The sequence below is a fragment of the Triturus cristatus genome, chromosome 7, assembly GCF_964204655.1.
Source record: "Triturus cristatus chromosome 7, aTriCri1.1, whole genome shotgun sequence".
NCBI lineage: Eukaryota > Metazoa > Chordata > Amphibia > Caudata > Salamandridae > Triturus > Triturus cristatus.
Window position 1 is genome coordinate 1,305,702,835 of NC_140590.1, and position 23,087 is coordinate 1,305,725,921.

General features: G+C 47.1%; 1 protein-coding gene across 4 annotated transcripts in view; it reads left to right on the forward strand.

Annotated features, from left to right (window-relative positions):
• Nucleotides 1-23,087, forward strand: part of SAMHD1 (SAM and HD domain containing deoxynucleoside triphosphate triphosphohydrolase 1) — a 1,667,622-nt gene that overhangs the window by 1,519,318 nt on the left and 125,217 nt on the right. For all 4 annotated transcript variants that reach the window (XM_085618924.1, XM_085618923.1, XM_085618925.1 and 1 more), the window contains one exon: nt 9,121-9,258. In XM_085618924.1, coding sequence (XP_085475050.1) covers nt 9,121-9,258 — 138 coding nt within the window. The remainder of the gene's footprint in view (nt 1-9,120; nt 9,259-23,087) is intronic.

Genomic DNA, 23,087 nt, shown 5'->3' on the forward strand with positions numbered 1-23,087 from the left:
AGACCCATCACAAACTAGAACAGCCTGAGTAGGAGTTCTGACTAGGCCAGAGTCCTCTCCAGATCCCAGGGTCAACCCTACTATACCCTTGTTCTGCGTACCACCACCTATGGTTGCACCAGGGGGAGCAGCTGCCTTAGGGGCAGGTGGAGTGGTACTTGTGGAGTCTTTGGCCTTGTTACAATCTGAAGTCCAATGGGTCTTCTGCTTACAGAACTTACACCATGGCTTCCTTGGTTGTTTAGCTTTATTAGCTTGGGATTTGTCAGATGCAGATTTTTGGGGGCCTGTTGAAGACTGCTGGTCTTTTCCCTTTTCCCCACCCTTCTCAGAGCTTTTGGCATCTTCCTTTTTAGTTGCACCCCCCAAGGGCTGGACCTTTTGCTTAATCCTGGTTCTGACCCATTTATCTGCCTTCTTTCCCAATTCTTGGGGAGAGGTCAGATCAGAGTCCACCAGGTGCTGATGTAAGAGCTGGTTCTGACAATTATAAAGAATCTGCTCCCTCATTATGAGATTATACAATCCTTGATAATCATTTACTTTGCTGCCAGTTAACCAACCTTCCAGTGCCTTGGTTGCACAATCAACAAAATCTACCCAGTCTTGATTCTGTGCTTTTTGGGTATCTCTGAACTTAAGTCTGTACTGATCAGTGGTTAAGCCAAACCCATCTATTAAAGCATCTCTCAAGATATAGTAATCATCAGCATCCTCTTCTCTTACAGAGAGGAGCTTGTCTCTTCCTTTGTCTGCAAAGGAGAGCCACAGGATTGCTGCCCACTGCTCTACTGGGACCCTCTGTACTTTACAGGCCCTCTCTAGAGCAGATATCCATTTGTGGATGTCATCCCCTGTATGATAGGGGGACACAATTTTGTGGCGGTTCCTATTGTCAGGGACTTTCTCTCTAACTCTAGGGGTTTCATTACTGCCACCAGGGGTCTCTAGACCCCACTTTCTTGAAGCTTTCTGAAGCTCCAGGGACTCCCTGTCCAATGCTAACTGTTCTCTCCTGAGCTTTAGTTTTGCCTGCTCAAACTGGATCAGTCTGCAGTTCCTCTCTTGGGAGGATTCTCTCCTCTGAGGAGAGGCAGAGGTCCTTTTGGAACTCCTAGAATGGTTGGACCCCTCTGAGGGGGATCTGTTCCTTTTATTTGGATCCACCACTCTCCCTTTAGGGATGGAGGGAGTGCCTCTTGGGCCATCACCTCCATGTTGTGAGTGGTCTGGTTCTTCCAGGTCAGGATCACTATCCTCTTCCTGGTCCTCATCAGAGTCCACTCTGGGAGTGTCCTCTTCTGAGGGGTGCCCACCCAACCTATCTACCCCATCAGACCCTAAAGTCTGCTTAAAGTCTGCTATGAGCAGGATCTCCCTGAGGCGTTGAGTATTGGCACCTTTGTTTGTCTTCAGTTTCCTAAAGGTGCACATCTCCCTAAGATCAGCAAAGGTGAGATGATCATATTTGTCGACTGGAACCCTTTGGGGTCCTTCCAGAGCCTTATGGGCACCTGCACCTAAAGACATTTCTAGTGTAGTGATAGTGGTGTATCTACCTACTCTAGGTGTGGCCTACTGAACCCTCTCTTGAGTTGTATTCAAGGTGTGCTAAACCCTCTACACACAACTCTAAGTTCAGTAGAACTTATTGTATTCTAGCTTGAATTTATATGTACCTTTGGTACCAAGTGGCTTTCACTTTAGAAATTCAATTTGTTATCTGGTAAAACAATGGCAAGCTTGAATCCAACCGCTGCACACCAATGTGAGAAGTTGGCCTGGCATATGCTTTTCCTAGTTATAGGGACACCTTGCACCAGTCCAATTCAACTCTTATTGATGATAGGTTTAAGACAACCTTTAAAGAAAGCTATCCTAGTGGTAGCTGTGGAGAGCAGCCTTCAGGCTAAGTCTTGAAGGAGTGGTAAGCTTATTGTTTTACCATAATAACCTCTTGAATAACCAAATGAAAGAGTAGCCCACACAGGTATATATATATATATAAAATACATGTATTTATTCTAGACAGAATCCCAAAGTCGCTTTATGTGACTAGTGGCAAAGTTACACTTCAAACAAACATTTATAAACACAATAAATAGCACAGAAATCAATGGGCCCCAGGGGGGGACCAAACAATATATCAAAAAAGTGGTATAAGAACCACGACAATTCTACAAGCAATGCCTAGGGCATTCAGGATCGCTTGCCCCTTCAGAATCCACCCACAGTTATGAGGAAGGGGACCCACGGGAGACGCGTGCAGTGCAAAGTGCTGCTATCGGGATCTCAATGTTAGCCTATGGAGAATGTCGCGGTTTAAATTACACAGATTAAAGTCACTTCCAGCAGGAGTACAAAGTTAAAACTTTAGACTTAAGCTTTTGAGGAGCCCACTACCACGAGAGTACCGAGGTACCACTGTTATCTGCCCCAGGGAAGCCGGGTGCATAGGTCGATTCTGGTGTCGGGTCGCGGGCTGGTTTTCTACAGGAAAATGTTCAAAAGTGCTGCTAGCCAAAAGCGTTGATGATGCTGTGAAGATCAAAGATGTGAAGATTGTCGAGAAGAACCTGAAAGCAGAGGGGACAGAGTCTGGGTCACGGCACAGTGACCAGGAGGCTCAAAGCCAGGAGCCCTTCGATGTCGGGTGCTTCAGGTGAGAGGTGCTGTTGCTTGGATCTGCAGCCACGGGCTCCGGGAGGCTTCAAGAAAGGCTAGCATCCGGAGGGCGACTGTCCCACGTCGGATGAGGGTCGCTGCGGTGTTAGTGTCCGGGTTGGATCCACTAAGCCTTGGCAACCGCAACCCAAGAAGAATAAACAAATCAGCTACAGTGCAGACCCACGAGGTCTGGGAGAAGTCTCCTTTGGAGAGACTGTAGAGCAGGCCTGGAGCAACCAGGGAACTCTTGATTGTAGAAATAGACCTCCGCTAGGGCCCACAAGTCGAGAGACAAGGGACCGCGGGAGGCGGCAATTTGGCGTGCGTAAAAGGGCAACCACGGGCCACCGGAGGGGGCTAGGGCGCTGGTCTTTGGCACAATTGCTGTCGAGTGGTTGGCCCGTGAACGGGCCAAAGCACAACTTCCCCACTGGTCAGGGTCGTGTGCTATGCAAGAGGTGGCCGGTGTCCTGGTGTGGAAATTTAGCGTGCAAACTGAACATTATCTGCGCCATCTTGCCTCTCCCCAGCGCCACGCATAGCAAATGCACGGCCGCCATTTTAGGCACCCCACTCTCTCTCCCCGCTCACTCTCGATCGCCAGCGCTTTCCCCCGGCGCTGCGAGCATCCCCCGCGCGCCGGCCACCCCCGCTCTCTCATACAGGCCATAAACCCTCTCCTTCTGCGCGACCCTGCTACGGAACCACTTCCGACCGACAACCCATACATGGTCATGCCTCTCCTTTGATAACCCCCTTCCTCTGCGCCCCATTGTCTGAACTGGTCCCAGGCCATCACCTAGCCCTGCGGATGCAGTTTATTGCCCCTACTGTAAGGGAAACACCCCACATCAAAGGGATTACAGTAGAATCAAAGCCCCTACCCCCTGAGACCCGGCCGGTTGCACACACCCCCGGGAATTAGCGGAATTCCCTGCTGCGCGATAGCCATCTCCCACTGCGGGTAGGGTGGGAACCTCTACTGTAACCATGTGTGGGATCGGATCTGAGCCGGGGCTTCAGGGGATATTTCCCCGCACATCAAGGGAATCTCAAGAATGTACTATGTATAATAAAGCAATAAACCAGTGTATAAGAGACCAGGTCTCAGAGATGCAGTTAGAGCACCTCGTGACGATACCTTGCTGTCTGATCTGATGTGTTCTGCTCCGACGGAATAAAACCTTGTTTCCTGCCTTCCAGTCTCCAGCGCCTGCCTCTTTTATTGGTAAATTATCGAGTGGTATGAGAGGCGATTACCGCCGGGCAAATACTTGAAAGGATACCGACTGAAACTGCCGCTACCATTTAACACTGGGTTATTGGGGATCTCGGCACCCACGCGGTCCACGGTGCCCAAACTCGTTGAGCACACTCACTGGCCTCTGGGATGCGCTGGAAACCCACCTCAAGGGTGCTGGAAGTCGTCGAAGTCCATCGGAGCAGCGAAGTTCCAACCGGGTCACTTGCAGTGTTTCAGGTGCCTGCCAAGCAGGGGGATAACTCCTTTATCCCAAGGGAGATTTCTTCCGTCAGCTGGGCAGCTGCAAGTCGAAGGTCAAGACTGTAAAGTTCAAGATTAATCTGAGGCTCTGGGGCCACGTTATTCACCTTTATCTCCAAGATTAGGGGAGTGTCCAGAGTAGTGTCCACCAATGAGTGGTGAGGCGGGAAAGGGTGGCTACACCCTCTCCCCTTTGTGTGTTTCCCGCCTGGGCGAGGGGCAGGATGCCCCTGAACCGGTTCCAAGCGGTGTATGCAGAATTTGGTCTCTGCAGCTGCCTACGTGCAACTCTGAAAGGACATTTGGTGCACCCACCCTGTTCCAATCCACATTATCCTGTCTGGGGAGATGCTAGCACCTCCCTGCCACAGGAGCCCTATTGTCCAGCTGGCGAGGCTGGGGGTTTCCCCAGCAACAGCCAGCCAGGGTCGTGTAGGTGGCGGGCAGTAGCCATTTTGTGAAACTTGTGCACTTTTAAATTGGTGTCTAAATTCTACCACTTTTCCCATATCGCCCTTCTAGCAAGGAGGAATCGTACCCTCATGCCCATGGCTGGACTGGGGGTATGATTCCTACATGTTTGACACCAAACACGATATGGTTCTGTGTAGCCATTCTCAAGTTATCGCGGTATCGCGATAGACTTATAATGCGGTTAAGAGTATATGGTGTGGCTACACTACAAACAACCCAGTAACGATTTTACGAAGGTTGCAGAGATGCCCTATTCATGTAGGGGTCCCCCCTCACACATACCTCAGCACCCTGCCATGTAGGATTAGCAAGGCCTGCTATAGGGGTGACCTATGAGAGTACATGTGTTGCAATGGGGTGGGATATAGGGTACCTATATCCCTGTAAGGGGTGCTAGCACCACCTTACCCAGACTACAGTAGTGGTCTGGTGGTGTCAGTTTGTATGGCTGTCCCAGGGTGGCACAATAAGTGCTGCAGCCCTGGTAGGCCTACTGAGGGACCCATGCCCTGGGTACCTAGGGTACCATGTACAAGGGACTGTCAGGGCACCCTCAGCATCCAATTGGTTGGTACCTAGGGTACTCACATCGTTTAACAGAGGAAGCAGATAGGCTGGGGTCCTGGATAGCAGGGCCACAGCCTGGCTAAAGTCATAAAAACAGTCAAATCATCAGCAAAAAGTTGGGGGCAACTATGCAGTCGATGCCAGTCTCCTACAGGGTATAAGGACTGTGGCTCTGACCCTACCAAGACAGCACACTACTGGACCTGTGAAGAACTCTGCCAGGAGTAAAGACTTCTGAGCTTCAAGAATTGTCACTCTGCTTGACTGATGCTTCTAAGGAACTGCTTTCTGCGTTGCTGAGTTGCCCTGCTGCCTGCTGATCTCTGCCCTGATGAGGACAAGGACTGGACCATCTCACTTGAACATAGAGGTACTCAAGGACTTTCCCCCTCTTCTGAAGTCTCAGGGCCATTAAAGATTTTCTGCAGCAGCACCTGGACTCTATCTGTGAATCCTACATTGCCAAGTGTTACCAATCCATTCCTGGGCCCAGGTATGGTGATTTCTTCTGTCCAGAACCATCAATATCGATGCAGTGACGACGACGTGTTGATCGGAACCGATGCAGCGCTGATACGTGGACATCCCTCCTCAATGAAGACGTGGGACCCACCTTTGAGTTTAACGATGATGCAGCGCCTGCATCGTAAGGGGTTTGACAATGATGCTGGACCCAACTGCACGGCTCGACGACGCAACAGCCCGACTGCGTGAATCCGAATCGACACATCGAGTCTTCAACAGCCATGCTTGCTCCATCTAAGGTACTTTTTAGGTCTCGCCTGAGCCAGCGCTTTAGCGCTGCTCTCGCGAGAGCTTTTGTAAATGGTGGATTTGAAAGTGCAAACTAGTGCTTTCAGGCCGCCAACTACAGTGCATGTGCGCCGGGCGCGCGCACCATTTGGCAGCCTGCGTGATCATTTCTCAGCCGCTTTGATGTTCTCAGTGAGCTGCGCGGCCACTGAGAACATCAAAGCGGCCGCGATTACTTTCACTTTAGCGGCCGCTTTGATGTTTGATCGCGATCACTTTCACGGCCGCTTTGCATAGCCAATAGGTCTCGCTTTTGGGACCTTATAAGTATTTAGTTATGCAACTATTGCCTAGCTAAACACTTATAAGGTCCCAAAGGCGAGACCTATTGGCTATGCCAATGCTTGTTCAGTTGGTGGCCGTTGAGGGGTTCTGTGAGTTTTCTGTTGATGATTTTAGCTGGGAACGGTAGTAGGGAGATAGGTCTGTTGAAAGGTCCACATAGACTTTCTACTGAAAAAGGGAGGACAATTATGTGTCTCCAAGCATCTACGAAGGTCACGAAAGAGGTGGAGGCATTCAGAATGGGTATGAGCATGGCGCTGATGGGTTGCAGTCCTGTGGTGTAAGTGTGGTGGGGCAGAGGTCCGATGGGATCCCTGAGTGGGTGGAGTTCATAGTGGCACCCTTTTCCTCTGGGGTGATGATAGGCCACATGGTTAGCACTGGTTCTTTTGATAAAATTGGGAGGTGTTTGGCGAGGTCTGCCAGGTCCAGTTGAGGGTTTAAGGGCTGTAAATGATGGTGATTTTGTTGCTGAAGAATTGAAAACGATTGATGCAGAGATCCTGCGAGGGGGTGATTCAGTTGAAGGTGGCTGCTGGTGAGATTAAATCTTTCACAATGATGAAGATTTCTTTGCTTCTGTTGGTACTGGCATCAATGCGGTCCGCCAGAGCGCCTCGTATGGTCGTCTGGATTATTTGGTGGTACCATTCTAGGGCAGATTTGAACGTGCTCCTGTCTGCATTGCCCTGGCTCATTCCCCATTAGCGCTCCTGTTGTTTGCAGTTGCGTTTCATCAGTCTGAGTCCTCCGTATACCAGCTGGCCTGGGGTCTGGATCTTGTTGTATTGCTTTGTTTGAGGGGGTCAGGGGTCTGCGCACGAGGTGACCCAATTGTTAAAATTATTGATAGCTTTGGGGAGACTGTTGCTGTCTTCGGGTCAGTGGGTGTTAAGAGCAGTGCTCCCGTCCATTTCAGTGACACTGTTACTTTGGTGGGCTGGTCTGGTAGTCGTGTGTCTGCGCTGGACCCAGACAGGAATGCTGAACTTGATAAACTCGTGGTCTGTCTAGGGGACTGGTGTGGGACTATTGACTTGGATGTTGTCAAGGATGTTGAAAGTAGGGTCCAAAAGTGCCCAGCAACCTGGGTAGACCCTTTTACTCGTTGGGTGAGGCCCAGGCTTCCAAGATCTTTGATTGCCTTTAACTTGGTGTGGGGGTGGAAGTTCAGGTCTCTGAGTAGGTTGTTATTGCTTTTTTAAAACTTGTATTTTATTCAAAATTGCACAAGCATCACATTACATGTTGTCCCACAGGGTCATGAGGCAATGAAAAATAATCAAATTACCTTACATATCAGGTTGTTAGTACAGGATATCACATTGGCCTCAATGTTTGTCCATATGGTCTGATCCTAAGCGTTATATCTAATTCATTATGCACATATGTGAAGCCCCCACTATCTCCTGGGGCAGTTCACCATCCCAACTTGCATGGGCGGCAAGCAGGATGCATGCATGGGTTAGCGATTGAAAGCAGCTTAATCTACTAAAATGAGTATATGTTCTGACTGTTCCATGGTGACAGCTAGGGGACGTAGGATGTAATTGCTAGCATCAAGGGCGAGTGATCTGACGAAGTCCACCATAATGTCGGTGAAGTTGCTGCGCAGTCGCAGTGGTCTCTAGATGAGAGTGCTGCTTAGGGTGAAGTTGACTGACGTTGAGCTTGAAATACAGGTGTTCCATGTTGAAGGATGGTGTGTCTTTGAATGTGATACAGCGGACTGTGTTATTATGTATGATGTTGATTCCGCCTCTGGGCTTATGAAGTCCATATTGCCTGGCAATCCTGTAGCCGAGTGGGGTGGCTGGGGCAATGTCAAGTGCTGATGCAGTGTTCAGCCAGGTTTCAATGAGCAACAGTAGGCGCCAGGCATGGTTGTGCAGCAGGTTCCGGATCTCTGTGCGCGTTTGGTGAATGAGTTGGTGTTGAGGAACATGCATACAAGTGTTGAGTGTTGTGTGGGTGGTTGTAGGATTGTGTGAGTGTGAGAGAGTGGGGTTTTGGATTCTGTGGGTGCAGGTGAAGTGAGTGTTTGGTTTGGGTAAGGGCATGAAAACTTGCAGGAAGCGCAGTAGAATGCTCCCTCGTGTTGTGTGGTGTGGCGAGGCAGCGGCGTGTGAAGCGTCAGCTGGGGTTGAGGGCTTGGAGGGTCGCAGCGTGGTAGCCGAAGGGTTCCTGGGACTGAATACGGTCCAGGCACAGACGAGCACAGTTGGGGTTACCTTTGTTGCACCTTTGGCGCATGTCCCTTGTGCGTCTATGCTATGGCAGCCATTAAGTATATCCTTGAAGGGTTGTGTAATGATATAAATTCCTATGCAAATGGATGATGGGAAATCTAGTGATGTCACTTCCTCAGCAGATGGATGATGGAAATTACTTTTTGCTTGGCATCTTTTAAGGACAGTTTTGGTTTTCCTTACTTGTGTGGCCCTAAGACATGGGCAGTGGCCTGCCTTCAGATTACTTGCATTTAATGAAAAAAGACAGAATAAAACTCCCGAAGGTGCTTTTGCCAAAAGCTATCCCTTTGTTATACTTTGCTTCTTTAGAATCAATTTACAAATGAGGATTATCTCCAGAGGAGCCCTGAATGGATGATTTTTGGAGCTTGTTTAAAAAATAAACTTGTTCTTTTTTCCAGTTGGCCCTGTGATCTTATATGAATATTATGAAGTATATCCTTGTGCAAGATTCACTGTATTGATGAAGGCCATTGATTAGAGTTGGTTTGTCATTTGGATGCTGTGTAATGTGTATTATTGAACAAAAAATCATAATCCTCTTTTTCCCTTTCACAGGTTTCACAGCTATTGCCAGAGAGGTTTGCTGAACAACTTATTCGGGTTTACTGCAAGAAAAGTGATGACCTAAGCCTTAAAGCTGCAAAGAGGTATTTTGTTCAGTGGTGTATGAATAGAGACTTCACTAAACCACAGGTAGGTCAACCTAGAAAGTCCCTAAGCTGGTGAGCAAAATAAAAAGTGAACTGTTAAAATATCATGCCAAGTGATAAATGCATGTGAATGTGAACGCTGAAATACAGCTTTGATATCCAGTGCCTTCCTTTCTCCCAGATAGGCTTTGACCCAAACGTGTCAGTCAACATCAACATTAAAATCTCCTTCTAAAATTAGATTTTTCTTTGTGTTATGTTTTTCTGCTCTCCTTCCTCCACACCTAGTTAGGGAAGACCAGGAAAAGCTGAAAATGAAAGTTGCAAACTGTAAGAGACTGTCTCAGTATATAGTGTCCACCTTTGGTGAGGCACTGAATCCAGGCAACCCTTACTGATTGTATTTAGGTCCCTGAAAACTAGAGCTCTCAAAGGGTAGTTTTGGAGAGCATTTAGGCTTATTCAGGAGGGGTGCAAAGCAAGTGCATTCCCACTATAGTCACACAAGAAAGTACCACACCAGGTGAGTATAAAAATACTTTGTACATATTTATACCTACTAGCCTCTAACTTGGTATATCTTCAACCCGGAGAAATGAACTACACACAAGAAATACTTCAGTAATAGGTAAGTAGCACAGAAAAACACATAGGGCCTAAAAGGGGGTCCGAACCGTATACTAGGATAGTAGAATGTGAGGTAAGTACCAAAATGGGACTAATACCCAATTATGAAGGACCCCTGGGGAAACATGCAACCATCCAATGTGAGTAGCCAGGAACCCCAAGGCGCCCAGAAACAGAGTGGTTACACGGGGTCAAACGTCCATAGGATAACACAGGATAAGTCGCAGTTGGATTTTTACAGTTCTAGGATCCTTCCCAAAGGACCCCGAAGGAACCACTTGGATCAAGGAAGGTTGGAGAACCACCCCACCCTTGGATATGCCAGGAACCAGGATACCTACACCGGGAGCCCAGGTGCTTAGGGATGAAGTGGAGTCAGAAATGCCCATAGACGCCACTGGAGGTTCGTGGAAGATCAGCAGCTACAGCATCTTGCGGACCACGCCGGTGGAGCCAGGGTGTGGAATCCAGATGAGAAGAACTGAAAGCAGAGGGGATAAAGTCCAAACCACCTGGAGGTGACCAGGAGGCACAGAAGCACAATACCAGCCCTTGTAAGAGGTTCTTGTAGTAGCACAGTGAGGTTGAAGCAGCAGCTGTGGAGCCCAGGCGACTATGCAGGAGCCGTCCACAAGATGTCCTACATCGGTCAATGGTGCAGGAAGGTCAGTAGCCGTCAGGACCACCAACAAGCCTTGGAAAATGCAAACAGTTCACGAAAGAAGATGCTGTGTTGCTGACCAGCAAGTTCTGTGGGACTAACCCACCAAGGGTAAGTCAGGGCCAGCCCTCAGCACGCAAGAGAACCAGCAGGAATTGATGGAGCCGCCTCGAGGACCCACTGGCAGAAGGCAAAAAGAGTGGCAGTGAAGCCTCAACAGCACACAGGAAATGAAGGCCCACGATGTAGAGGATGCTGGCAGGACGTTGTCCTTGGAGCTGTGCAATGCCTGAGGCTGGGGCTTCTTGGAGCTTAAAGATCTTTCGTGAGGAGAGCAACTTTTTGCCTGCTATTTGATGCAATTTTGACTGAAGTGCACGCAGGTCTCCATTGCCAGTGCTTTTTCCCTAAAACAAAGTAACTGTGCAGTTGTTCCCCAATTGGCAAGACCTTTAGTACCCCTGTGATTTCCCTAGTAAATGGTACCCCTGGTACGGGAACTAAAGAGGGTCCCTAAGGGCTGCAGTATGTATTGTGCCACCCTAAGGGACCTATAACCAAACTTGTGCAGACTGGCATTGCAGGCTGCGTGAAATGGTTCAGACAAAAGTGAAAACACAACATGACACACACCCTGTGTGCCATGCCTTCAGACACTGCACTCAATATTTGCAAGTCACCCCTACAGCAGGCCTTTTAGCCCTAAGGCAGGGTGCATTATATTATATTTGATGACATATCTGCATATGCCCCTATGCTATCTAATTCAATTGTTAGATAGTACAAGTGACCAGGAAAGCCATGTTAATTACATGTACTGGGCATTGGTCATCACGAGTTGCCGAGCTACATGATGGCTTCACTGAAACCTATGGTGTTTGATATCTAACACCTTGTCTTAATAAATTCCTACTAATGCCAGTAGTGGATTTATTGAGATATGCACCCCCAGAGGACATCTTAGAGGTGCCCCCTGAACACCTACCAGCCTTTTAGTGTGCTGGCTGATTGGTATCATCTAGCCTGCCATCACAGACCTATTTCTGAACACCCCTACAGGTGATAGCCCACGCGCTCAGAGGCCAGAAACAATGCCTGTCCTGGAGGAAGGTGTTCACACGTCATCCAGCAGTATGGTTAGTGAATCTGCATACCAAGGCCAGGGACTTCAAAGCCGCTGCTGCCTTTGATATGCGCACCCAGCTTCCCCCAGATCTGGGACATGCCATTCCCTGCCCCGAGGCCCATTTGGCACCAGGGCAGTTGGGAAATTAGCTATGCTGGGAGGCGTGGTGCACTACCAGGCCAGTCACACCCCTAAGGGGGGCTGTCTGAGGGTCCCCATGAAAGGGGTCATCTTCCACCATTTTGATTTTGGTGGAAATAGAAATTCTGGGACAGGATTATGCCCACTTCCCACATCAATCAATCAATCGGGGGCTTATAAAGCGCGCTACTCAACCGTGAGGGTCTCAAGGCACATGAAGTGATTATATAGGGGTTGTAGCGATCCCAAGGGTAAATAGCCCACTGGCCACTACCCTTAATGCCCCTAAATTGAGTATTTAGGTGGCCCCTGGCACCAGTAACTCAGATTCGTCTGACTGAACAAAGAAGATAAAGAAGAGCCGAAGAAGCAAGAACTGTGGACTACTGGTGGACTTTGGCGCCAAACCCTTGCAATTGCAGTTGCAATGCCCTGACTCGTCCTTCAGTTGTGCATCCTCTGAAAGCCTCGGAGGGCCTCCAGTACTGCGTCAAGGCGTCAGCATCTCCCTTGAAGTGGATAAGCCACTTCCTTACAGACTGCCGGCACTGACCGCATCATCCGGTTCACCGGTAGGCTGTTCACTGGGTCCACCGACGCAGCAGCCGCCAAGGAAGAGGTCACAGTGCTCCTAGGGGTCAGATACATCTCTCCACTAAGTGAGATGACACCAGGACCAACCAGAGCCACCCTGCACCAATGCTCGGGGTTCCGGACCCCTTGCAGCAACCAAAGCTTGTTTGAGTTCAATCCATGCTCGAACGTCGCAATGAACAAGCAACTGACAAGGGACGTCTGGATCGCAGAGGCCAGCACCGAAAGTGGCCCAGCTGTCCTGCTTTGTCCCCCTTTGCAGGTCTACCCAAGGTTAGTGGGTGCCTTTGACGCACGAGTACCAGCCGACCAAAACCCTCTGCACCTGAGCTCCCCGGCCTTTTTCAATGAGAACCGGCAGTGCTCCCAGGGCCCCCACAAACCTAGCCCCTCCATTGGGAGCTTCTGGAGTTGTCCCCAAGTACACCTCTGCAGTCAGTTTCTAGGTGCCCCCCTCTCCCCCCTTTGCCTACTGTGTAACGGACAATGCTACCAACCCATCTGCACCGGACACTCCAGGGCAGGTAAATTTGAACTGATGGTGGTACTTTGGACCTTGGCCCCCTAGCACCTTAGGGGGACACCTGAGAACTGTTTGAAAATAACCATATGCAGTGTATGCCCTTTTCTCCATAGTAAAGCATTGTAGAAACGCATTTGTGTACACATTTTACTTACCTATTGTGACCGAAATAAAGGAATTTTGATTTGATTACCTGTAAAAATTGCTATTACGAAAAGTACTTGCCCATTTCCAAAGTTCCTAGTGTTAAATATAGAAAAACTTGTTATTTTTCTAAATTTGGTCTTGAGTTTCTTCTTGAGGGTGTGTCTCATTTGTTGATAAAGCCTAAACTGCTCGCCCACACTACCACAAACGAGGGCCTTTGGGTTTATTAATTTCATAAGGGTTGTGTGGACTTTCTACATAGTATACCTTGTTTTGGTATTCTAAATAAAAAGCCAGCTTCCTACAGGTTCTCTAAGAACAGGATACTGAGAAAGATATTTTTATTTGTGGAAATTTAATTTTTATCTGTTCTAAGTAATAATTTTTGATAGGTTGTGCTCTTGCTCTGTTAATGCAACCTGCTTGAGGCATTGGCGTACTGCCAATGCTGCTGCTTTCCCTTTAATATTACTTAGGATTATTGAGGCCACGATGGCATAGTTGCTAATAAGTTAAATTCCCAAATATAGTGTAGCTAAATGAGACTGTACAGCTTGAGCAGCCCCTGTTTGATTTATTGTTTGCATAACTAACTGTGTCATATGTCTGTATAATCTTTATAGACCAGTTTTTAAGAGTGCTCCTAATTGTGGATATGGTGTGCAATACTAAGACTGGCCATTTTGCCCCGTCATTGCTGAGGGGGACCCAGTCTAACGTTTGGTAGTCGGTGTAATAGAGCTCCTTAGAACCAATGTATTTATTTAATGCTTTTTTATATAGCGCGGACTTTACCCGAAGGTGTCAGAGCGCTGTACAACAGAACCAGTTACGTTACATGAGAGACATGGTACAAAATAGAACGTTACAAAAATAAACAGGAGAGGTAGAGTAAAACCATATAGGCAATAACACAATATCAGACACAGCAATCAAGGGTGGGGAGTGAACAAGAGGATGTTACAAATTTACAATGATGAACTAACTTCCTGGAGGGGTCTGAAAATGAGGGTATGAGTTCTGAAAGTGTATTTGGAAGAGAAGAGATTTGAGGTCAGCTTTGAAAATCTGGATGGAGGTGGTGGCACGGAACAATGGCGGAAGCGAGTTTCAGATTCTCACTGCATTACCTGAGAACAATTGAGCCATCGATCTTTCCTCTTTGAAGGAGGGGGGCTCAAACAGAAACTTTTCTGCGAACCTCTTGATATTTTCAGTTTATTCGCCAGGTAACGAGGGGAAGAAGTGTGCAAGGCTTTATGGGTGATATAGGCAGTTTTATAAATGGATCTTGCCTCGATGGGAAGCCATCGAAGAGAAGACAGGATAGGAGTAATGTGGTCACTTCGTTTGGATCCTGAAATAAAGCGAGCTGCTGAATGGAGAACGGATTTGAGGGGGGAGAGGTGAGATTTGTGTAAGCCAGTCAGAAGAGAATTGCAGTAATCCAGTCTAGAGAGAACTAGCGATTGGACCAGTGTTTTTAGGTCTTTCTCCGGGAAGAACCGACGGATCCCCCCACAGAAGTCGCAGCTGGTAACGTGCGTTCTTAGCAATGGAGTTGATGTGGGAGATTAGGTTGAGTCTTTTGTCAAGTATGACACCTAGGGATTTAGCGCTGTCGACCATGACTGGTTTATTGTTGAGTAAATTCAGCTGGTCCATCCAGGATTGAAGCAGAGGAGGAGATAGAGAGGTAGATAGGATTTGCATGTTCCTGAAATGTAAGTGCTATTTCTAAATCTTCATATGCTCTGTAATTGTTTGGTATGGCTGCTTCAGAGTATGTGTGAAAAACTCTAGTGTTGGCATCTACTGCCAGAAATGTTACCCATGAATAGAATATCTCTCTTTTATACACTTCATAGGCCTCTACTATGAAGGTAACATCTCCTCCCATAAAAGAAAACCTATGATTTGGGAACATCGGTGTTAATGTATGTCTGCAATTTAGTGGAATAACCACAGGTACTGCACGAGCCATTTTAAAGAATAGTATTCAGAGAAGGAAAATATTGTGGGGTGATCCTTTGAAAGGTTCAAGCTTGAACATCCTACTGCCAGAAATAGGGGTTCCCCATTTAGCTGAGGAGGAGTATGCCCTAACACCACTGACGTCTCCGTTAAAGGTTATTAGGGGCTTTGATCACGCGTAAGAAACTACCCAGAAGACCCATTAAATAAGTACCTGACCTATAACGTTGATGGTGCCTTTGTCATACAGTTCCAACTAATTTGGTAAGACTGTGTGTTTGGAAAACATATGTGTCAAAACTATGGGGACTAAGTCCACTCCTACCATCATAATATGTTGGCCTGATTCCTGGCTAGCTCACAGTGCGCCATCTGCACCCCTAAAACCTCACAGTCTACCAGATGGTGTGTGCAACCCTGTAACATGACAACCCTAATTCTCTTTAGGAAATCGTGGAAACAGATCTACCCTTTTGTTGTTACCTCGGGCATGCCCACTGGGAGACACAAGAAATAAACAAATTGGCATTTCAAGTATTTATTGAAGCAATCGGATTCTTGTGTAAAATATGTGCACTGCAGTTATTAGCAGGAGGAAACAAAGAATTGTAATCAGCATTGCATGAATGATGAAAAAGATTAATAGTTCAATCATTATTATTATTGCAGTGACTATATGAATACATATAATTGTACTCCCACTTAGCACAACCTATCCTTGAGAGCATAGTGGTAATGCCTTTTTGCCAGGTGCCTTGGAGTGGTCTAACTCCTCATTTACCTGTGTGCGCAATTCATCCATACGCTAGTCTGGTGTAGAACAGGGCGCCGTCCCTCACAGGATAATGAGGAGAGTCAGCAGGGCTGGAAGATAATGACGAGGAGAATGACAATTCTCCAATCACAATGCATAGAGAATCTTGATTTCATTAACCCCTTCAGTGCTCATGACGGAACCATTCCGTCATGAGCACATGCTCAGGAAATCCCTCTGCTGCAGACAGCAGAGGGATTTCCCTTTTTAGGTCTCGGCTGGCGTTGGAGCGCGCATGCGCTCCTCGCCTCGAGACTTATAGTTATCAGCTTAGTTTGGAAGAAGGGGACTCGAGGCGCACCCCTCATTTTCATTAGGTGGCGTCAGCGTTTATGTTAAACGCTGGCCTCCCATTTGAAAGGAGGGTTTTAAGTTGCCTCCCTTTGGCTTTTTTGGACGACCCACTTGGACGGGCTCTCCTGCTTTCCTTCTGGCGTAAAAGGTTTCTTATCTTTATGGGGCCATGTGTTTCAAACACATGGCCCCATAAAGACAAGATATCCTCTTTTGCTTTCGGCACCACACCGCACTTCTTTTTTTCACTGCTACAATGCATCTCCCCCACCGCACCCTATCACAGACCTCCCAGACTGTGCCATGCCAGGCCTAAATTATCCAGGTGACTTTGTATTCGGATACTCGTAACTTACATCTGGAATAATATGGAACACGTAAGCCCTGGTTCGATTACACTTTTGCTGAAGGAGGAGGTAGTCTTTACTTTTATACAGTTCATTGAATAGGATTTGGCATTTGCTTTGGTCAGAATAAAATTTGTGGTGCTGTAGTTTCAGCGAAGCACTGAAGGGTTTCCTGTAAAGATGCCTGCTGGAGTTCTGTGGGCAAAGCACTGATTACCGATGGATGTTCTGAGTGAGGCAGATGTTGGAGCGTTCTAGTCCTGGAGATGCGGTGAGAGCTCTGGCAGAGTGCTGAAAGATGTGATGTGGGGAGGAGAGGTCACATCTGGAACCCAGGCTGCAGTAGCCATTGAAAAGTAGTTTTGGGTAAGAATCTTTAACAGTCCTCTGAACAGATGACAGTCCGTATTTCAGGGGGCGACCATGGCTTTTGCTTTACCTATGCCGGAGTGTTGCCTCTGCAGTGGGGGTGGGCGGTGTTGGCTATGGATATAGAGCACTATATCATTAAACAGATGTGTGCTTCTCAGAAATGGAGAGATTGTAGACTGAGAAGCTTACGGGTTCAAGTCTCTGTACTTGCGGGTTGTCCTTTGGGTGTGATGGGGCCCTCGCTGCTTAGAAGAGGTCTGCCCCCCACTGTAGGATCTTTTCAGCTGACGCAGATCTTCACGAACTTTCTCATTTCTCACTTCCTGGCAACAGGTGTATAAAACTGAGAAGTCTGCGAATGTATCTGGTTCTTGACGAACTGGTTGTGCGCCTGGGTAGCCACAGGACTTGTTTTCAGGGAATGTTGGAGGGCAAGCTTTGTTTGTTTCTTGCAGTCATGGATGGAAACGCTGTACCGGCCAGTCTGTGCAGGGTTAATGAGGTTGGGGGTGACTACAATGTGCTTCCCTGCTCTCCTCAGAACCCATTCATTGGCCTCTCTACTGCGCTACATGGCCTCTATGTCAATGTGCGTCTCTGCTCTCCTCAGACCTTATCACTTGGCCTCTCTGCTCCTTTACATGGCCTCTCTAACAATCTACTTCTCTGCTCTCCTCCGACCCTCTCACCAGGCCTCTCTACTCTTTCACTGACCCTCTCTCTGTCACTTGGCCTCAGCGCTCTCTCAATTAGTCTCTCCACTCTCTAGAACCACCCAGCGTAGCAATGGGTCTCTCTCCCCTCAAAAGGCTCTGTTTACTCCCACTAGCCCTCTCTTCCCTATCACTGACCCTCTATTCTTTATTACTGGCTTCTGTTCTCTGTTTTTACCCTCTTTGCTCTGTCACCGGGCCTCTTTTCTCTATCATTTGACCTCACTGCTCTTTTCAAGTCCTCCCTGACTCCATGAATGTGCCTTCCAAAGTGTCTCAGACCCTCGCTTGTCTCTCTAAGTCCCCCAGACTGTCTCTTCTCTGCTACTGGACCTTCTGCTCTCTCTCCATGGACCTCTCGGTTGTCTCTGAATTCACATCCTCTGTCCCTCTCATGTCTGCCTGAGTCTCAGGCACTCTTTTCCTTTCTCTTTCTCCCTCTTTTCTCACTCTTTCAATCTTCTAATACCTTTTCTATTCTGCTCTTTCCCTCCATGTGATCCACTCCTTTCTCTCTTTCTACTTCTATTCCTTCTACCCTACACCCCTCTTCACCACTTCTTCTTTACCTCTTTTCTTCTCCTGTCCATCCCTTCCTCTCTTCCTGTCCATCCCTTCCTCTCTACTCACGTTTGTTAGCCTCCCTCCTGTCTACCAATCTCTTGTTTCCTCATTCTCTCTTCTGCTCTCCCTCTTCTTCTGTATCCATCTCTACTACTCACTCTCTACTACTACTCTCTTCTACTACTCTCTTCTACTACTCTCTTCTACTCACTCTCTACTACTCACTCTGCTACTCTCTACTACTCTACTACTCACTCTACTACTCTCTCTACTACTCTCTCTACTGCTCTCTCTCTACTACTCACTCTACTACTCTCTACTACTCTTTCTACTACTCTTTCTACTACACTCTCTCTACTACTCACTTCTACTCTCTACCTCTCTACCACTCTCTACCTCTACCTCTCTCTACGCGCACACATAGGCACACACACACTATATATATATACACACATATGCATTTATATATATGTATGTGTATATATTTACATACATACATACATACATACATATATAAACATATATATACATCTGCATATCTTTATAAATATAAATGCATGCATACATACATATACATATACATATATGCATACATATGCATGTTATGTACATGGAAGTTTGAAAAATACCAATAAAAGCAAAGATATAAAAGCCACCTAATTCCAAACAGAATTGCTTTAACTTAAACGAGGCCGAGACCTATTGCATTTTCAATGCTTGTTTTGTTTTTTTGCCTGGGGAGGTGGGGAAGAGCTTCCCCACCCTCCCCAGGCCGATTTTTGCATTTCATTGAAATGAAGATAGCACGCAAGGCGAGCTATCGTCAGTACAATGATATCGAAACTTAAACTTAGTTTCAGTTTCTCAGTTCGGTGCTTGTGGGGCTATCTCAGCCCCCGAGCACCGAAAAAGATGGGAGGGGTATCGTTGGAAAGGGGAGAATCTCCCCTTTCCAATGGTACCCATCGGGGGTGATTCCCAAGCAGGGATACAGCCACTAGCACCAGGGAGGGGGGGAGCAGCCCCTTGGGCAAGGGCCCTTGCTCCCCCCATTTTATTTTGGGCACAACAGTCTTTCTGCCTTCCCCCCCCCCCTCCGGGGGGCAGATGGGTGCGGCAGCCCTCAATCTGGGGCAGAAAGCCCACTAGACACCAGGGATTTTTTTTATTGATGTTGGGGTGGGGGTTGCCCAAAAAGGGCAGGGCAATGCCCCCACCCCCGACATTAATGTCAGTCTTTTTGCCCCCCTGGGAGGCAGATGGGGCAGTAGCTCCGAAGCTGCTCCGAGAAGGGGGGGGGGGGGGGCAGAAAGCCTACTAAAAACCAGGGATTTTTTTTTTTTATTTTTTTATTGACGTTGAGGTGGGGGCTGCCCCCCTTGATTTCCCTGCAGCAGAAAGCCCACTAGGCACAGACTTGTTTTTAGCAAAGTGCCTACCTGTGAATTTTGGGCCCTAGCGCAGCCGGCACATAGGGGAATGTAGCAAACCTGTACCCTTTTGAAAACTAGACACCAAGGGTAATCCAGGATGGGGTGACTTGTGTGCCTCTCACCAGGTTCTGTTACCCAGAATCCCTTGCAAACCTCAAACTTAGTTAAAACAAAAAAAAACTTTTTTCTCACAATTATGTGATGGAAAGCTCTGGGATCTGCGTGGATCCACAAAATTCCACCCACCCCGCATTACCCAAAGTCTTCCGAGAAAAATGGTACCTCACTTGTGTGTGTAGGCCTTGTGCCCGCGAGAGGAAACGGCCCAAAACACAACTTGGACACACCACATTTTCACAATGAAAAATGATCCTTTTTTGCAAAGTGCCTAGCTGTAGTTTTTTAACCCTAGCTCTGCCGGCACCTAGGGAAACCTAGCAAACCTATACATTTTTGAAAACCAAACACCCAGGGGAATCCAGGATGGGGTGACTTGACTGGCTCTCACCAGGTTCTGTTACCCAGAATCCCTTGCAAACCTAAAAAAATTGTCAAAAAAACACATTTTCCTCATATTTCTGTGGTGGAAAGTTCTGGAATCTGTTGATTTTTTTCAACAAAATTTTAGGTTTGCAGGGGATTCTGGGGAGGGAAACGTTGGGGGACCTACGCAAGCCATACCTTGCTAGACACCCCGGGGTGTGTAGTTTTCAGAAATGTGTGGGTTTGGTAGGTTTCCTTTGGTGGCCGCCGAGCCAGGGGCTAAAAACTCATGAGAAACGCCCCCCATTGCAAAACTAGGTTGTTTTGTGATAGGTTATTTTGAAGTCTCCTCAATACGTTTTGGGCCCTTGCCTGTCGCGGATACTTGACCCACCCATGCAAGTTAGGTATCATTTTTATTGGGAGAACTGGGGGCATGCTGGGTGGTAGGAATTTTGTGGATCCACGTAGATTCCAGAACTTTCCCACACAGAAATTTGAGAAAAAAGTGTTTTTTTCCAGCTAAATTTGAGGTTTGCAGGGGATTCTGGGTAGGAAAACGTTGGGGTACCCACGCAAGCCATACCTCGCTGGACTCCCCTGGGTGTCTAGTTTCCAGAAATGTGTGGGTTTGGTAGGTTTCTGTTGATGGCCGCCGAGCCCCGGACCAAAAACTCAGGGGACCCCCTTGCAAAACCAGGTTGGTTTGTGATAGGTAATTTTGATTTCGCCACAATAGGTTTTGGGCCCTTGCCTGTCGCGGGTACTTGATCCACCCACGCAAGTAAGGTACCCTTTTCCTCTAAACACTTTGGGGAACGGGGGGTGGGTGGAATTTTGTGGATCCACGCAGATTCCAGAACTTCCCACCACAGAAATGTGAGGAAAATGTGTTTTTTTTTACAATTCTTTAGGTTTGTAAGGGATTCTGGGTAACAGAACCTAGTGAGAGCCAGTCAAGTCACCCCATCCTGGATTCCCCGGGGTATCTAGTTTTAAAAAATGTATAGGGTTGCTTGGTTTCCCTAGGTGCCAAGTTTGCAAAAAAGGGTAATTTTTCATTGTGAAAATATGTTGTGTCCATGTTACGTTATGAGCCGTTTCCTGTCTTGGGCACTAGGTCTACCCACACAAGTGAGTTGCCATTTTTATCGGGAGACTTAGGGTAACACAGAATTGTAGAGCAACTGTTATTACCTATTGAGTTTCGATGCATTTCTGCCTTCCAAATGAAAGACAATGTGTAAAAAATAAGTCATTTTGAAAAATTACCTATAATTGTCATGCTAGTATGGGTATTCCCAATTTTAGAAATGTGCAATTATCTACTGTTTCTAAACTCTATATTTTGTTCCCATTTCAGAAATACATAGGTGTCTTTCATACCGATTTTTCCATGTATACATTTTCTCAGAATAATTGCTATATACCCGGTACATAATAAAAAAACCATTGCAAGTCGCGCTCAGTTATTGGCTCTGGGTTTGTCGGGTTCTTGGTGAACCTACAAGTCCTATATATTCCCACAACCAGAAAGGTCCAGCAGATGTAACGGTATATTGCTTTCAAACAGCTGTCATAATTAGAAAAAGTTAAAGGTAAAAACGTTTACACAGATGACTGTTTTTTCCAACTAATTTTCAATTTTTCCTATATTCAACGGTTAGTTTCTATAAAGAAACCTTGAAGGATCTACACAAATGACCCCTTGCTGAATGCAGAATTGTATCTACTTTTCTGAAATTTACAGCTTTCCAGGATCCATTATTGCTTGCATACCCACTGTAAAATATTTTGGTTTTCTGACAAAAGTCTGCTTGTCCCTGAAAGCTGGGTAGAAGGCGATTTCAGCACCACAACCCCCTTTTTATGCCATTTGCAGGGAAAAAATCAGACTCTTTCATCTGCAGCGTTACCCCCCCCCTCCCCCCCCCCCCCAATAAAAAATTAGCTGTAGTTTGGCTAATTTCTGGGTCCCCTCCAGAGGAATCCACAAACCCTGGGTACCTTTAGTACCCCATGATGAAACAAGCATTTGCAATGCAATAGGTCTCGCATTTACGCGAGTTTGAGCTATTGACATTGCAAATGACAATGCCTTTTATTTTTGTTTTCATTTTTAAAACATAACTAAAAGGCATTGTCATTTACAATGCCAATAGCTTAAACTTGCGTAAATGCGAGACCTATTACATTGCAAATGCTTGTTTATACTGTTGTCAAAATGTATAACTTGTTGTTAATTTGGGTCTATCTAATTGTAAAATACGCTGTTTTGTAATGATTTTAATCACGTTTTCTTAAGGATGTGCAAACCCTAAAAACAAATGGATCAGTCTTTCCTGGTAAACCATTTAATAATAGAAATCACGGTTGCCTCAGAAAAAAGTATAAGATATAAATTGGCTTTAGCTAAAATATGTGAATAGTGTGCGGGCGATCAGATTAACATTTTCGCGTTTTTTGTAACATCCTGGGATGGTTTTGCGCTACTCATTGTTCTATGAGGCGGGAATAAAATGTTCTGGGGAGGAGTAGTGGAATACATATGCTCCAAAACTCGCTGGGTGCCAGTGCAGGTATGGGTCCAAGTAAAAAGTGGGGGGTTTCATGTATTGTTCTGGCGACTGTGCTGTACAATAATTTCAAATCGGGTTCGATCTCCAGACCCGTAGCTGTCGGTGCGCAGAGGGTTAAATCTGCCTCCCACCCAGGAATTGCATGGCCGGTCCCTGAGCTTCTCCACGCTTTCCAGGGCCTTGATGGCGGGGGCCTGGGGGCTGTTGGCGGAGACTATTTTCGCAGAAGCGTCTTGGTGGCCAAAGGGGTGGGGCACGTGATCACGAAACGTGAGAGGCCCGCTGCGAGGGGTCGACTGACTCAGACCCACCCGCCGACACCCGAGGGAAGAATGAACACAACAACAGGTAATGCGCTGGCTCGGAGGAGGGGTGGTGGAGCTGGGGGTGATGTGGCGGCATCCGTGTACTCTGTGCACTACAGTGTCCCTAGTTCCTACCACCGGAATCTCCTCTGTGTGATAGAACGCGACCTAGGCC